The sequence below is a fragment of the Aquarana catesbeiana genome, linkage group LG02 (genome assembly GCF_042186555.1).
Source record: "Aquarana catesbeiana isolate 2022-GZ linkage group LG02, ASM4218655v1, whole genome shotgun sequence".
Lineage (NCBI taxonomy): Eukaryota > Metazoa > Chordata > Amphibia > Anura > Ranidae > Aquarana > Aquarana catesbeiana.
Genome location: NC_133325.1, coordinates 32,598,354 through 32,616,264, shown reverse-complemented (window position 1 = coordinate 32,616,264; position 17,911 = coordinate 32,598,354). Strand labels below are relative to the sequence as shown.

The 17,911-nt window shown below is 47.7% G+C and overlaps 1 protein-coding gene across 1 annotated transcript; it reads right to left on the bottom strand.

The window, feature by feature from the left end:
- Window positions 1–4,138: 4,138 nt before the first annotated feature.
- On the bottom strand, window positions 4,139–7,404 carry LOC141126772 (E3 ubiquitin/ISG15 ligase TRIM25-like). Its single transcript, XM_073612756.1, has one exon. It carries the CDS (start codon window positions 7,326–7,328, stop codon window positions 5,763–5,765), a length of 1,566 nt encoding a protein of 521 aa, XP_073468857.1. The 5' UTR covers window positions 7,329–7,404; the 3' UTR covers window positions 4,139–5,762.
- Between the last annotated feature and the right edge of the window lie 10,507 nt (window positions 7,405–17,911).

The following is a 17,911-nucleotide window of genomic DNA, read 5'->3' as shown; positions in this document are numbered from 1 at the left end:
AGAACCAGAAACAACAGCAGGTAGCAGGCTGGATGCTGGAATGCTGGACTGGAACCAGGAACAACAGCAGGTAGCAGGCTGGATGCTGGAACGCTGGACTGGAACTAGGAACAACAGCAGGTAGCAGGCTGGATACTGAAGGGCTAAGCTGGAACCAGGAACAACAACAGGTAGCAGGCTGGATGCTGGAACGCTGGACTGGAACCAGGAACAACAGCAGGTAGTAGGCTGGATACTGAAGGGCTGGGCTGGAACCAGGAACAACAGCAGGTAGCGGGCTGGATACTGGAGGGCTGGACTGGAGCCAGGAACAACAGCAGATAGCAGGCTGGATACTGGAACGCTGGACTGGAACCAGGAACAGCAGCAGGTAACAGACTGGTAACAGGTATCAGGCAGAGGAATAGTCAAAACAGGCCGGTGGTCGATATCAGGCGAACAGCAGAGGTACCAAGGATCAAACAGGAGAATGGTCAAGCAAGCCAAAGAGGTCAGATGCAGGCGGATAGCTGGATAGTCACAACAGGAAGCCGGGTCAGATAACAGAAGGGTTCAGATCAGACCAGGTTTGGCACACGGAACGCTGTAGAGCAGACAGCGGGGATTGAGCGTGACAGGCAGGTTTAAATAGCCCGCCTGACGCCAACGGGAGCGCGCGCGCATGCGCAGTAGCGCCCACGGCCGTGTTCCAGTGAGCCTGGAGCGCCGATTACTGGCAGGATCTTCATGACAGGTACCTGAGACGGGAGTTACTTTGGGTGGGGGCTGGTGGAACCCAGCTTACCTTAGAGAGCTCTGGAAACTTCTTGTCCAGCTCCCCCCCCATGTGTAAGTTACCCTGTGTCTATTAGGGGCACAGGGTGACCAAGAACCCCAGTTGGGTCTGCACTAACCAGACTCACCGTACAAACACACTGGACTCGGAATTTCCTTTTACCTCTGTTATCCTGGGTCTTATATGTGTGGTTTGTGTTGAAAGAATGAAAGAGCTCTTTCATTTGGGACATTAATATTTCTGAACAATATCCCTTAAGAAATATATGATGATAAATTAATACCACCTTTCTGACTGCTGGAATATTGTATGAGCTTGGTCACATAGACTGTTGTGGACTATCTCTTTGTACCTGTGTTTAAATAAAAAGTCTTATGCTTCTCTTTACCCTACACTGATGTCTCGACAAGTGACTGGGTGGGCTAAGGGACCTTGGATCGTGCTGGTACTGGACAAAGTAAGTTTTTACGGCGGACGTACTCTTCTTGTGTACGGAGGTCCGTCACAGTATCACCCTATAATTTATCAGCTGCCCTGCATTAAAAACTTAACGTTTTTCCCAAATAAATGCAGCAAAGTCTACTTATAAAGGATACACTCATCGCCTGGCACACCATACGGAGATTGAAATAATAAAAGAGTGCAGTAATAAATTATCACAAACAATATATATGTGTAAAAATAGTGCACCAAATAAAGTCCCAAAAAACATATCATAAATTCCACACAATTCTTTGTGATGGAGATGTCTCTAATAGATATTAATTTCATGTCTTCACACAACTATTATGTGCTCTCAGAACTCTCACCTTAGAACAGTTAATATCCAGCCCCAAAGTTATAGGAATATCCAGCCTTCAAGCTCCAGATTACAGGATACAATGTATCACCACAGGTTCTTCTTACTGGCATGTTAACGGCTTCCTGAGACCCATAGAGTAATACCGATATCTGGGCTCCAAAACGCCAGATCAAGCAATTCGCTGTAGTTTCTATTTAATATCAGACCTTTACGCACCTCTCAACTTTCCTTCATCACAACAGCAGAGGAACTCACTTCTGAAAAATGATCTTGAGGACTTTTCAGAAAACACTTTATCAGATAAGGTTATTGAAGGCTACCACAAAACCGAGACATACAATTTAGGCCTCATGCAAAAAGTTTTCCTTCCTAAACATTTCTAAGAAATGTCCACTCATCTGTATCTGCTCATTCCTGGTGTGGTTCGTTTCACCCCACATTGCTTTATCTGGGCTGTCAAAAATGTCACTATTCTAGGACCAAGGGGTTAATTTCATCTTCAGGATGACATCTATACATATTGCCAAGACCCCTATGCTTTGCTTATTCAGTTATATGGATAAAAACGACTGAACTTCAGTACCTGACCAACATATAATCTCTAAATGGTCTCTACTATGTCCGCTTACAGCCCGATGGGGCCCTTTCACATGGGCTGTCAGGTGGACCTGAAAGCCCCCCCCCATTCTCCTCTAACGTTCTCCTCCACGTCCGCTGACAACCACCACCATCTGATCTTGATCCGAACCTGCCTACAAAAAGCAAATGGATGGTGGTCCTATTTTCCATCCGTCTAGTGGATCGAATAGGATCGGATGAAAACGGACAGGTAGCCAGTTTCCATCAGATTTCCATATAAGAGAGCAGGACTGGGTCCGTGTCCGTTTTGCACAGTGAGCAGACATGGACTTGTCATCTGCCTGCTTAGTGGGGATCAGTGGAAAGCGATTTCCCCACTAAGCAAGCGGAATCCGTAACATGGAGGCGCCCATGTAAGAGGGCCCATACTTACATTTTGGATGACACTCACACCTCCAATGATTACAAAGGTCAAATGGAATTACAATCACTAGCTGACCAGTCATGTACCTGGTACATCATTGGACTTCAAGTGGTTATACTGGGATGATATGCAGCTGCAGGCATAACCCCAGTATTTTTTTTTAGAGCCTTTTATAGAATCAAACTAGCAGCTGGATTGCTTACTCCCCCCCCCCCCCCGCCACCTTCCATGGCTCTCTCTGGCTCTCCCTTCATACACATTTTTTGTATAAAGCTACTTTCACACTGAGGTGCTTTACAGGCGCTACAGCGCTAAAATAGCGCCTGTAAAGCGCCTATCCTGTGTCTACCATTTCACACTGGAGCGGTGCGCTTGCAGGATGGTCAAAAAAGTCCTGCAAGCTGCATTTTTACAGTACTGTAGGAGCGGTTATTCACCGCTCCTAAAGTGCCCCTTCCCATTGAAAACAATGGGGCAGCGCCGCTTAACCGCCAGCATAGCGGCGCAATGCCGGTGGTTTTAACCTTTTTTCGGCCACTAGCGGGGGGGTTAAAACCGCCCCCGCTAGCAGCAGAAAAGCACCGCAAAAACGACGGTAAAGCAGCGCTAAAAATAGCGCTGCTTTACTGCTGGCACCAGCCCGCCCCAGTGTGAAAGTAGCCTTATGCCTTGTTTCCACTGAGCGGATCAGTTCAGTGCGGTGCGCTATTTTGAGTGTTTCCATTATGAAAGCAGCCCATGCAACTGAACCGAACCGCACCATTCTGGGTCCTGCTTCAGATGTGGGGCCATAGAAAATGGTACGGTTCGATTAGGGCGAAGCTACGATAAATTCCACTGATTGGCGGACGTGTGACGCCATGCTAGGCATTTTTTCTAAACCCACATATGGCCCCTGGCGGTCCGACTTGCAGTGGAAATGCTCACCTGAATAGGCCGGACCATTCTAGGCTTTCCAAACTGTACCAACCCGAACCGACCCGCTCAGTGGAAACGAGGCATTACAGTCTCATGCATTGTGACGTACTATGGCATTGTGAAGTATTTGTATGCCTTTTCTTTTTTCTCTTATTATTACTATTACAATTATACATAATTAATATAATATTAATTAATATTATATAATTATAATTATACTATTATTACTTTGTAATTGTTTTATTATAATTTTTGGAAATCAATAAAAAAATTCTCAAAAATAATAAAAAAATGAATGGCTTACATGGGTTCTCTGGCACCTACAGTGTGAATGAGAGGTTTGTGCGGCTGGAGCTGCCTGGTTTTCTATGGAGATGCAGCGGCTGTATGAACACAGCCTCAGGTCCTAATATGAGAGGTGTGGGTGAGTGGCCCTGAATGCACACTATGTATGGGGCGTAGATGTGAATCCACACACCTGCCAAATTAGGAACTGCGGCTGTGGTCATACAGCAGCTGCGTCCCCATAGAGTAACATAGGCTGCCTACACACAGCCCCAGACCCCTTCACACTGCACAGGCCACAGCACCCATGTGAATGACCCCCAACACCCCCCCACACACACACATACACACACACACACACACACAGCTTTATTTATCAACTCAGTACAGTTTTTTTTGTTTTTTTCATAAACATTTTATTGAAGGTTTTTACAAGCGTTACAAATAAAGGTAACAAAAAAAAAGCTTCCAAATACATCATATTCCGTATATAGAGCAAGAAAAATACAATACAAATGTACATCATAAGGTAAAACTGCCCTCTAATACATATGATGTGCAACTCACAGTGATCCCTCAATGAGGCTTTAACCAAGTACAGTTTCTTTACTTTTTTTTTTTCCACCTGTGAAATGTTTTATGAATATGTGTGAGAAGTTGGATGTGATTTTATTGGTTGGAGTTTTTTTCCTTTTTGTAATTTTGTTGTGGAATTTATTAACAATAATAATAATAAATCTTATCTTAGATGTAGCAGGGATATGGATTGTATTTTTATTTTATATCCAAAGAAAGATGTGTATTTTTAGGACTGAAAACTGCCGACATTGATAGAAACAGGAAAATGAGGAATAAAATACCCATCACCGATTATTATTACCATGAAGGTGAACTGACTACAAATCATAATGGAAAAAAAAATAATATTAATTTATATTAAAATCAGCAACATTTCCAGGGACAAACATCCAAATCCCGGGACTGTCCCTGGAGGGTTATCATTGTAAATCACATTTATTATATTTAAAGGGCACCTGTCATGAGAGAATCATGGGGGCCGCCATTTCTACCATTACTCTCCTTGTGAAAATGCTAGTTCCCTGGCTGTCATGCTGATACTTTGGCTTCAATACTGTCTTAGTCTCTGACCCGGAACAAGTATAGAGATAAGGAATTCTGACACTTTTCTGATTCTTATTCCCAGCATGCTTGTTCCGGGTTAGAGATGTAAATTGATATTAAATCCCAAAATTAAAATGATATATATTGGAGCTTACCAATCCTTAGATGTGGTGGCTGCATTCCTTTTCTGTTCTTTCCCTTTATTTTTCCCTGGTGATTCTGCCAGTAACACACTTCCTGTCTTAGAGTGGCTCCTCTATCTATGGAGGGGCAGTGGAGACTTCCTTGGACAGCAGCGTTGTCTGGAGAGGGGTGTGTTGGATGGACTAGTAGATTTAGATGGACTTTACATAAGTAATTAACAAATTAAAGCCAAACTCCAGATAACACTTTATAAGCCATTACACCAACATTTGTGTCTCCTTTTGGGATAAAGCTTTTACATAAATTAATAAAAGCTGATCATTATAAGCACCCTCTCACTGGTAAATGGTTTGTCCCAACCCTCTAACTGCCACTTTTGTTGGACAGATCAGTCTGTTATAGGAAGCTGGGAAATAACAGCAGAACCAACATGTAAAAGAACAAAGTAACAGGGGGACTCTGAAAAACAAAGACTGCTGTGTTCACGTCAGTGACAGACGCCATCATATCTGTCATTTCTTATTTTGTCTTTACTACCACTTTATACGTTCTTACATTACACACAGCCAGTGAACTAGTGTTTTCAGAAGAAGGCCTGCAATGGAAGCCCTCATACTTCTCACAGGAGTCACCACTTCCTCCAAGCATTGACTGATCAATAAACCAATCCCACCACCCATCACTATTTTATCACCAGATTCTGGGCAGAGTTCTCACATCTCCGGTTTCCCCCCACATAGCTTTATAAAGCCTTTATACACACCTAACCCAGCATGGAGGGGCTCAGTGAAGGTGGTGGTGAAGGTGTGGAGGTGTCGGATTGGGTCACACAGATCATAAAAGGAGATCCGCCCGGCCTCATAATCCAGATATATCCTGACTTTCTTACTGGAGAGATCGGTGGATAAGAGGATCTCATTACAGTCATGTATCACATAATACTGATTACCTTCCCTGTCCAGTCCCCAGGACTTCTTATTATATCCAATCCATGATGCCTCCCATCCCCTCTCTATACTGGGGTAACACATCCCAACTCTCCATCGCTCTGATCCCCTGAGATCCACGTCCCAGTAATGTCTCCCTGAGGAGAAACTCTGACTACTCATCACCTGAGGAGAATACATAAATCTCTCTGGTGTTTCTGGGTGATTCTGGTCTAAATCTGACCTGGTTACAGTTTTCCTGTCATCTGATATCTGTAGATAATTATAAGCTGTGTTTCCATCCAGTAATATTTCTGCAGCTTCCTGTATATAGAAGTATACATTTACCTCTGTTATCATATCAGATAAACCTGTGTGTAAGACCCCCATCACACCCAGTACCCCTCTATCCTGGAGGAGTTTCTCATGTTTCTCTCGGTCCTCATTATCTCCATCCTCAGTATCACACAAGTCACCTGTGTCTGATTCCTGTAAGGCAGTCAGTGGATCTGTCATGTTACACAGCTCCTCAATGTGACGTATCTTCCTGGACAGCTCCTCCTTCTTTATTTCCAGATCCTGGATGGAGATGGAGAACCGCTCTGCCCGCCCGGAGATGTCACTCAAGACTCTCTTCTCCAGGTCTTCCAGACGTTTCCTGAGATCTCTAAACAGGGCAGTGACTATCTCGGTGTCACCAGCTTCTTCTTCTTTTACTTTCCTCCTGTGTTCCTGCAGACTCTGGACTCTTTCCTCCGTCTCCTCTCTCTTTGCCAGAAGTTTCTGCAGAACATTCCTCAGTGTCTCCTTCTTCTTCTCAGAAGCCTCACCCAGTGACTCCATCTCATGTCCTGTGTGTTCTCCAGTCACACAAAACTTACAGATACAGGTATCATCCTCAGTGCAGTAATACTCCAGGATCATCTTATGGATGGAGCATTTCCTGCTCTCCATGGACAAGGTGGGGTCAGTTAAGATGTGTTCTGGGGACTTTTTGTGGACTCTCAGGTGTTCATCACACAGAGAAACCTCACAGTGTAGACAGGATCTAACAGCAGGTACAGGAGATTCCACACAGTGAGTACAGAAGACCCCGGACTCCTCCTGATCTGGCTGAGCAGACTGGAAATTCTCCACTAGGTTATGCAGTGTTACGTTCTTCTGCAGTGCAGGGCGATCCGGAAACTTCTCTCTGCATTCAGGACAGGAATATTCTCCAGATCCCTGTGTATCCAGCACACAATCAATACAGTCCTGGCAAAAGTTGTGACCACATTTCAGGGTTACAGGATTGGTATAAATGTTCAGACAGACAGAACATTTCAGCTCAGCTCTCAGATTAGCAGACGCCATCGCTAACAGCAGAAGAAAGAAATGAAATGAAAATCTCTGACACCGGAGAGGAATGCATAGGGAAGGGGGAGGGGTGACAGCCTCCTACACATCACAAACAAACAGAAGATTTACCAGCACACTGATCAGCCAGCCTGTAAAACAACCAGATTGGTAGTCTAACAATTCCCATTATAAGCAGAGGGTTTAGTTACACACATTTTTAAATCTATGTTGAAGTTGCAGTGCCCATGCCAAGGCTCCTCTGTGTACTTTGGTCCTAACTCTATCATTTCCAGACCCTCCCAAGTTGGGGCACATGTAGCATTGGATAGATTATGGGCAGTAATGCATGGAGCGAGCCCACCCCTCCTTAAAGGCACAGGGACGCACTTGACACCCAGCAAGAGCACAATGGTAGTTGAGGGCATCCAATGCGTCCTCACACCCAGTTCAACCGACTGTACAAAAAAAGTGACAACCACCCACAACTATAACTGGTCTTTGCAGTAAGGTGCACATGGAAGGGCAACAAAATCCTCTGAGAGCGGCTCACCTCAATAGGCTGGTTGACTGCCAATGTTATGCTGAGGTGAAACACTGGGTGGCCATGGAGATGGAGGAGGAGGTACAGTGAGGAGCTGGCCATGGATTTCCTCCCCTCTGCCGAAGGTTCTCAGTGATCATTCTACCTTGGGAAGTACTTTGTCAGTGTCTAGGGATGCCTTCCATTGCGCCATGATTTCCCCGCTGCCTTCCTCCATGGTCCCTATTTTGGGTAATCGGGAATTTAAACCCAGTCTCCAGAACCACCAATTACTCCGCTTGGTGTCGGGCGGCCTTCTTCATCCCTGGGACATCTTGCGATCGGATGGCAAACTATCATCCACTGAACTTGCCTATGCTGTATACTCCTTCTTAGACTTTTGGAGTGGTCTGCAGCTTCAACACTTTCTCCGTCAGTGCTCCTATTACCCAGGTATGTCTCGTCAGCTAACAGAGCGGAGAGTATTTGCCATGGGATGGAAACGAGTTGCCACAGCCTTTCTACCTTCTGTGCTGCACTGATTTGACCAGCGACAGGTTTAACCTCCTTTTCCATCTCACGGTGGAAATCCGACCTTGCTATGCAGTTCACTGACTCTGTCAGACTTACCCGTACCAGACTGACGAACCCGATGTAGCAGAGGATGGCCTCCCGTACGTATCTGGTTCCCGGCCCCTGATAGAGTATACAGAAGGCACGGGAGCACAGAATGGTATGAGAGCCTGGCGGGTGGTTTGCAGGGATAAGGCCCAGGATCCTGACACAAGCTGGCAGGTGGTAATAGGTAGGCTGGAGATCAGCTAACAGGTGCAGAGCAGGCAGATCCGGTCACTAGCAAAGTTGGCAGCAGGCAGTCAGCACGGTACAAAGGGAGAAGGCAGATACAAAGTCCAGGTCACAGGCAGGTTTTGGCAACAGGAAATCAGCACGGTACAAAGGGTCCGGCAGGTTCAACGTCAGAGGCAGGCCGGGATCAGTTTGCAGGCGGATAGCAGAGAGAGAGAGTCCAGTAAACAAGCCGGGTCACAGGGTGATCAGAGCAATACACAGGAAACAGGAAGTTCGGAAACAGGAAGCTGATGATCGGACAGCACCGAGCACAGCATCCCATCAGCTTAAATAGGGCAACCGGCGCCAAACACCTCGAGCACCGCATACTAGCTCATTATGAGATACTTACCTTAGAACGAGGCGCCTGCATCTCACCCGGTCCACGCCGAGGGAGCTGACATTTTCCCTCGGCGTGTCTTCCGGGTATCGCGGCTGTCCGGCAAGCTCCGGAGTTTGCCGGGGTGTCAACCGAGAATCCCCTGTGCGCATGCGCCGCTGCAGTCAGCGGCTCATTACGAGGGGAATGTCTCCTAAACCATACAGGTTTAGGACATATTTTTTTTACCTACAGGTAAGCCTTATTATAGGCTTACCTGTAGGTAAAAGTAAAAAAAAAAAGGCATACAACCGCTTTAACTAATGTCAATCTTGCTGCACCTCATGCAAGAATGAGACTATGTAATTGAAGCTTGACAGATAAAAAAGGGCCCATCATGCCCTTCTGGGAGATAAGCGTTTTACCTCAGACAAAAATGTGAGATTCTTATGGTGAGTCAAAATGACTACCGGCACAGTTGTACCTTTGAGGAGATGCCTCCATTCTTTAAGAGCCAAAATGATGGTTAATAATTCTCTGTCCCAAAGTTCACAATTACATTCTGCAGAAGACAATTTCTTAGAAAAGTAGCCACAGGGATTCATAGAGCTCTCAGAAGTAGGACATTGAGACAGGAGGGCACCTACTTTAGTCTCAGACGCATCAACCTCAAGAATGAAAGGTAACAAATGATCAGGATTTGCCAGCATTGGAGCTGCAGCAAAAGTGACCTTGAGGGATTCAAAGGTTTTAATGGAATCCAGGGACCAATTCTGTGGATTCCCGTCTTCTCTGGTCATATCAGTCATTAGTTTAACCAGAGAAGAGAAAAGACAAAATGCATTTCTGATAATAGTTGGCAAGAAAAAGTTGTAGAGGGTGTAGACCTATGGGTTGAGGGCACTGTAAGACTCCATATAGTTTCTCTGGGTCCATCAAAAACCCGGCAGTAGATAAAACATAACTCCAGATGTAGAGCCCTTGGGTTTAGTCAGGGAGCTCCTCAGAAAGCTACTTGCCAGGAATAGCTACCTTAGTTAATTGTTAGAGATCCATTGATTTCTCCCTAAGTTTGGCTTTGTTGTACTTTTCTCTTCTACCACTAGGTGGCTAGGCACTTGGTTGTACTAGATATGAGAAGGACCACTCAAGGTCAGGTTATGGGTATATGGGGTGTCTCAGGCAATAGGCAGGGGTTTTCTTGAGTCCCTTGGCCTGCTGGGAGAGCCTATATATTCGGGTGGAGTCAAGTGATCTTTGTTCTGTACCACCTGGACGGCTGTCTGGGTGAACATGTGTCGTATGCCCCAGGCTGCTAGGCCAGAGACTGGGCCTATCCTGGGGACGTCTGGCTGCCAGGCTGTGTGAGGGCCTATCCAGAAGTAAGAGGGTATTGCAGGGTTGGGATTGCGGCTTGCAGTCCAACCAGAAGTAACGGTTCTACAGGCCAGGGGAACCTGTCATGGTCGGAGGTAGAAGGGAAGCTGTCACCACTAAGGGACCAACCATCTTTACCAGGGACCACAGTGAGTAACTGAAGCAAGTACCGGAGCAACATTCTCACCGAACGGGCACGGTGGAGAATCGGGAAACTTCAGACGGTGATCAAGTCAGGGACCCAACTAGCGGAGGTGATGCTTACAGAGCAGCCTTCTGAGTCAAGCCAGGGACTGAACCGGCTAGCAAGGGGTGACGCTTGAGAAGTATCTGGAGTGAAAAGCTAGGGACCCAGCAGGGAAACGTGGATGACGCTTGAGGGAGATACCACGACAAAAGCCTTAAGGAGCTCAAGGAATTCAGAGTCAGTGAATCAGAGGGTCCATTGAGAGACTAGGAGCTCAGTGGGCTGAAGAACTACAGGAAGAAGTGTAGTGAAGCTGAGAGAACTGTTGAACTTTGAATTAGAAACTGTTAAACACTGTTGCCATAGGAGACAGCAATCCTGCACGTGCAGATGTGGAACCTTGCTGGGGCCTTTCCCTGTATGGCTGTCCTCCTGTTGAAGTCTCAGAGTCTGTCAATTGAAATTGCAACTGCTCAAGGATGCCCTGGCCCTAACCATCTTTCCCCCATAAAAGAAAGACTGATAGAAATAAACATCTCTTTTGCATTCAAGAAGTGTCTGGCACCCAATAACTTACATCTTGCACCCACTATGCCTCACAACCCACTACATGTAGAAAGATGTCAGCTATCTTTGGCTCTAAAGGCTGGAGGAGGCCAGGGACCTTGCTACACAAAATTTAACCTGCTCATGATGGAACTCGCACTTTTCCAACTGGCAATACAGGTTGTTCTCTCTCAACCTCTGTAGTACATGGGAGATGTCTGTGTGGTGGCTCTCTAGGGATTTAGAATACATGAGAATATCATCAAGATAAACCACCACACGTTACTGCAGCATGTCTCAAAAGGACATCTTTAATAAATTCCTGAAAAACTGCAGAATCATTGCAAAGACCAAAAAGCGTTACAAGGTAGTTATAGTATCCGGTCCTAGTATTAAATGTCGTTTTCCATTCGTCACCCTCCTTAATCCCCTGGAAATTGTATGCCCCTTTCAAGTCGAATTTGGTGAAGACTGTTGCTCCTTTGAGGTGTAATAAATAGTTCCGTTATCAATGGGATCAGATAAGCATTCTTAACTGTAATGCGATTGAGAACCCTATAATTGATACAAGGTCTCAGTTCACCACTCATTTCACAAAGAAAAAGCCAGCACCGGCAGGAGAAGAGGATTTGTGGATGAACCCCTGGGAAAGTGAATCCGGAACATACTCCTCCATAGTCTTATCTTTTGAGACAGAAAGGGTAAACCCGACCACGAGGAGGACTGGCAGCAGGTTGAAGGTCAATTGTGTAGTGGTACAGAGTGACACAGAGCGAATAAGAGAGTTTTGGAAGAAGATTTGGCTAAAACCCCCCAAAAGTTGGATTCAGTTGTATCCCGCTCGATGGTCACCACATGGTGGATCACATTTGATTGAAGATTTGGGCATATTGCAGAATTTCTGAGTAGCATGGTGATTGGCAACATTTCATCACTGATATGGACTTTTTATAGCTACATATGTTATGTTTTTTAATTGCTTTATTCAATTAATTAAATTATGGATTGTTCACAGCAAGATTGGGAGTTTTCTCCTTCTTGGCAAAAAAGGGGCGTTGCCAATTGAAAGAGTCAATTGCTTAATTAACGTAACCCACTAACCATCACTCTCAGGCTGCTGGCACCTAGATTGTGGTCCCGCAAGCTAAAAAATCTATATGCAGGGTGCAGCTAAAAGTGGCATTGTTACGCAAGTGACAATGTAGTATGAGATCGGTCAGTTCTTTGTCATTAGTTGGTAAGAAGGACTTACGTCACACCCCCCATCCTTCTCCTCCCAACGTAAATCCTTTCTCCACTTCTAGCACAAATCCTCTCCCATTAATCACCCCTCCCAACACAAATCTTCTTTGACCCCCTTCCCCCAAATTCCCGCCCCTTTACCAGCACAAATCATCTTTGACCCATCCACCCCCTTCCCCAAATCACCCCTCCCAGCACAACTTCTCATCCCAGAACAAATCCTTCCAGCACAAATCCTCCTTCCCCCAAATCCTCCTTCCTAGCACAAATCTTCTTCCCACTTCTGGCACAATTCCTATCCCCTCTCAAACTTTTTCCCCTCTTCAAATCCCTCCAGTGAAAATCCTCTTTCCCCTAGTCCCTCCTCACAGCACATATCCTTTCCGCTCTGCTAGCATAACCCCCCAACCATCCTGGATTTGGCGGGGCCTTCCTGAGATTTGATCAAAAAACCATTGTCCCACAATAATGGGCTGAGTCCCAGAGCCAGATGCCAGAACAAGTTCCAGCACTTGGCTCCACCAACCTGTGTGGCAGAGGTGCGTTAGTGTGGGCAACCAGGGCACATGCCCAGCATCTTTTGTGGGGTGCCTGTGGTCCCAGCTACCATTATGTCACTCTCTCTGGCACTGGCACCTTTGGCATTTCTTTGGGGGGGGGGGTAGGAGGTCAGACTATAAATCCAACCCCCCTTTCTAGTACAAGTTCTTTCCTCTCCCAAAGCCCCCCAGCGCATATCCTCCCCTCAAATCAATCCTTGGGTGAAACTTTGTTACCTGTGACCTACTTTCCAGGTCACTGTGCTTTCCCATTCCCATTCACTGTCTTCTCCTCCTTCACATTCACTTTCTTCTCCACCTTCTCGAACGCTGTTTTCTCCTAGCTTGCACAGACCTCGGATCAGTGTGGGCTCATGCACAGTGTCCCTCTCTCGTGACTCCTCCTCATGGCCTAAGTAAATTAAATCGCCAGAGTTGGATTGCTGCCACAAAGGGGGTGAGCGTGTGAGGCAAAAGATGTGGGGCAGGCGTGACAGGTGCCCGCGCTAGCGTGCCCATGTTAGAAGGGTTAGCGGAGCTGAGTGGGTTAGTGTGGGCACCCAGGGCACATGCCCAGCATCTCTTGTGGGGTGCCAGATACCATGATGTCCCCCTCTATAGCAGCTGTTATTTCTTTGGAGGGGGTAGGAGGATATTATTGTAATGTACACATACAGTACAATAGATATGTGCTGGCAGAGTGCTTTGGAAGTGGAGAGGACTTTTGCTAGAAGGCTGGCTCCGGGATTTAGCATGAACTTCGCGGGACGCCAGAATTTAAATCAAATGCTGGGATGGTCGCGGGGAAACTGGGATGGTTGGGAGGTATGTATTAGTGACCTACTATGGTGATCTTTATTTACAAGACCCAGTTGATAAATCTGGAAAAACTTTGACTTCCTAAACTATGAAATACACAGTTAGACATGTTAAAGGCACCTTTAACTAAAAAGGAAGTTATTGCCACTATAAAAAATCTAGCAAATAATAAGACCCCTGGCCCAGATGGGTATACAGCAGAATTATTTAAGCTATCACAAGATTTTATTCCCAATACTTTATTGAGAGTATACAATACAATGAGTGGAAAGGAGGTCCCTACCCTCCTACTGGTTTCCAGGCCTATATTAAACTAATAGCCAAGAAAAGAAAGGACCCAACCCAACCGGGCTCATATAGGCCCATATCTTTAATAAATGTGGACAGTAAGATTATGTGTAAAATAGTAGACTCCCGGATAGCCACATTGTTGCCATCTTTTATACATCTGGCACAGGCTGGTTTTGTAAGAGGGAGATCAGCCACTTTAAATATATAAAAGGTAATTATGGCCCTGGAATTTACTAAAACTCATGCAGACACAGATACTGCTATTATTACATTGGATGCTGAAAAAAGCTTTCCAATCGGTCTACAATGGTTATTTTTGGTGATGAAGAATATTGGCTTTTCGATTGCCATATCTGACATCTTACTCTTCCCCAACTGCACATTTGATTACTTTGGGATCTATTTCAGACACTATTCACTTAGCTAAAGGAACTTGTCAGGGATGCTCTCTATCACCCTTTTCCTGGTCCACATCAGGTCAGTACACAATGGGTTAATATTCCACTGGTAACTTCAGGGACTACCTCCAATAGCAGAGATAAAAAAGACTCCCCCTTAGCCCCCAGTGTTTTTTTTTTTGGTCGCTCCAGTCCACCTTCCATTGCAAAGTCTGAAAGTTAAGCAGTGGAGACCAGATCTCCCCTAACGCATCTCCCCCAAGGTTCTGGGCCCCTCCTTGGTTGGAAGACCCAGAACATTGGTGGTAAATCCCTTGGAAACTGGGTACCCTGGTGCTGGGGGTTGGGGGCAATATATATAAAGTGGAGGGCCACCCTGAAAAAAAAATTTCACCAAAAATCCTAAAAAAAAATAAAAAAAAAACATTAGAAAGAAAAAAATTAAACTTACCTGAACCCTTGTTGCTAGGCAGTCTTCCTAATCTGCCTGTTCCTATTCCGCAGCGTGTTCTGCTCCTAGCTGAGCGGCCCCGTTGCCTTCTGGGAACTGTGGGTGTTCCCAGAAAACCACGGGACCATTCACAGATCGCCGCGCCGCTCACGCGTGCGCAGTAGGAAACTGGCAGTGAAGCCGCAAGGCTCCACTGCCTGTTTCCCTTACCTAGAATGGAGGTGCCGGGACAAGAGAGCCGACGGACGGGTCGGCCTCGGGTGGCCAACATCGCGGGTACCCAGGACAGGTAAGTCTACTTCTACAGTGTTTGTAGCTGCTGACTTTAAAAATATTTTTTAGCTGGCCGGAATCCTGCTTTAAAGAGCATGACTTCTTACTCAGCATTGCGGTAGCACATCTGCCTCCTGACTATATTTCTTCTCTTTCCCCTGGGCAGCGCCGCTGTGCCAAGTTTCCCTCTCTGTTGGTCTGCTTGTGTCTCTTATGCCGCGTACACACGGTCGGACTTTCTATCCTACTTGGTCCGGCACACTTTCCGACGGACTTTGTCCACCAGGTGCGCCGGACTTTAAAACGGACGGACTTGCCCACACACGACCGGACTTTCCGGCGGGCTAAGTCCGCCCGTCTTTCCGACGGACTTTCGCCGGAGTTCCGGCGGACTTTCAGAATGAACGGACTTGCCCACACACGGACAAGTCCGTTCATTTTGAACGTGACTCAGGTGCGACGGGACTAGAAAAGGATGTCAATCTTGCCGCTTTTATCGGCGAGATTGACACCTTGCGAGCCCCGTCGCGGGGCATACCAGGCCCTTAGGTCTGGTATGGATTATAAAGGGAACCCCCTACGCCGAAAAAACGGCGTGGGGTCCCCCCTAAAATCCATACCAGACCCCGATCCGAGCACGCAGCCTGGCCGGTCAGGAAAGGGGGTGGGGACGAGCGAGCGCCCCCCCCCCCTCCTGAACCGTACCAGGCCGCATGCCCTCAACATGGGGGGTGGGTGCTTTGGGGGAGGGGGGCGCCCTGCGGGGCCCCCCACCCCAAAGCACCTTGTCCCCATGTTGATGAGGACAAGGGCCTCTTCCCGACAACCCTGGCCGTTGGTTGTCGGGGTCTGCGGGCGGGGGCTTATCGGAATCTGGGAGCCCCCTTTAATAAGGGGGCCCCCAGATCCCGGCCCCCCACCCTATGTGAATGAGTATGGGGTACATGGTACCCCTACCCATTCACCTAGGGAAAAAGTGTAATAAAACACACTACACAGGTTTTTAAAATATTTTATTAAACAGCTCCGGGGGGGAGATCTTCCTCCGGCTTCGGGGGTCTTCTTCCGGCTTCGGGGGTCCCTGCTCTTCATCTTCTCCCGGCGTCCGGTTGGTTCTTCTCCCGGTGTTCCAGTTTTTCGGCCGGCTCCTCTGCTGTCTTCAGGTAGCTCTCTTGCCAGCAGAGGTCCGGACTCCTGGGCTTCTGGGCTTCTTCTCTTCTCTTCTCCAGATGTTGACACGACGCTCTCTCCGGCTGGACTGCTCTCCGAGGGCTGCGTTGTGACTTATATAGGCGGAGACCCCGCCCCCTTTTGATGTCACAGTCCCTGGGCATGCTGGGACTGTGACGTTTTAGGGGGCGTGGTCAACATCACCCAGTGACCACGCCCCCTAAAACGTCACAGTCCCAGCATGCCCAGGGACTGTGACATCAAAAGGGGGCGGGGTCTCCGCCTATATAAGTCACAACGCAGCCCTCGGAGAGCAGTCCAGCCGGAGAGAGCGTCGTGTCAACATCTGGAGAAGAGAAGAGAAGAGAAGAGAAGAGAAGAGAAGAGAAGAGAAGAGAAGAGAAGAGAAGAGAAGAGAAGAGAAGAGAAGAGAAGAGAAGAGAAGAGAAGAGAAGAAGCCCAGAAGCCCAGAAGCCCAGGAGCCCAGGAGTCCAGACCTCTGCTGGCAAGAGAGCTACCTGAAGACAGCAGAGGAGCCGGCCGAAGAACTGGAACACCGGGAGAAGAACCAACCGGACGCCGGGAGAAGATGAAGCGCAGGGACCCCCGAAGCCGGAAGAAGACCCCCGAAGCCGGAGGAAGATCTCCCCCCCCGGAGCTGTTTAATAAAATATTTTAAAAACCTGTGTAGTGTGTTTTATTACACTTTTTCCCTAGGTGAATGGGTAGGGGTACCATGTACCCCATACTCATTCACATAGGGTGGGGGGCCGGGATCTGGGGGCCCCCTTATTAAAGGGGGCTCCCAGATTCCGATAAGCCCCCGCCCGCAGACCCCGACAACCAACGGCCAGGGTTGTCGGGAAGAGGCCCTTGTCCTCATCAACATGGGGACAAGGTGCTTTGGGGTGGGGGGCCCCGCAGGGCGCCCCCCTCCCCCAAAGCACCCACCCCCCATGTTGAGGGCATGCGGCCTGGTACGGTTCAGGAGGGGGGGGGCGATCGCTCGTCCCCACCCCCTTTCCTGACCGGCCAGGCTGCGTGCTCGGATCGGGGTCTGGTATGGATTTTAGGGGGGACCCCACGCCGTTTTTTCGGCGTAGGGGGTTCCCTTTATAATCCATACCAGACCTAAGGGCCTGGTATGACCCGCGCTCGCCGCAATAGGAAAATTTGTTTTTCCTATTGCAGCGAGCGCGAGATGCAATACCCTGCCCTCGTGTCGTATATGGTCCGTCGGACCAGCATACACACGAGCGGGCTTTCCGTCGGACCAGCACACACACGAGCGGACCTTCCGCCCGAAAGATTTAAAACTTTTTTCAAATCTAGGTCCGGCGGGCTTTTGGGAAAAAGTCCGCCGGAAAAGTCCGCCGGCGCCTACACACGGGCGGATTGTCCGGCACACTCTGGTCCGCCGGACCAAGTATGCCGGAAAGTCCGACCGTGTGTACGCGGCATTAGGCAGAGCGCCGTGCTGCACAATACTTCTTAGGGCCCTTTCACACCTAACGCAGTGGCCTGCAGTGGGATGCATTTTGCACTGCACTCCAACAGTCCAAAATCAAGGCAACCGATGTAGTTCACATTATTGCAGTGCAGTTCAGTGCAGTCAGC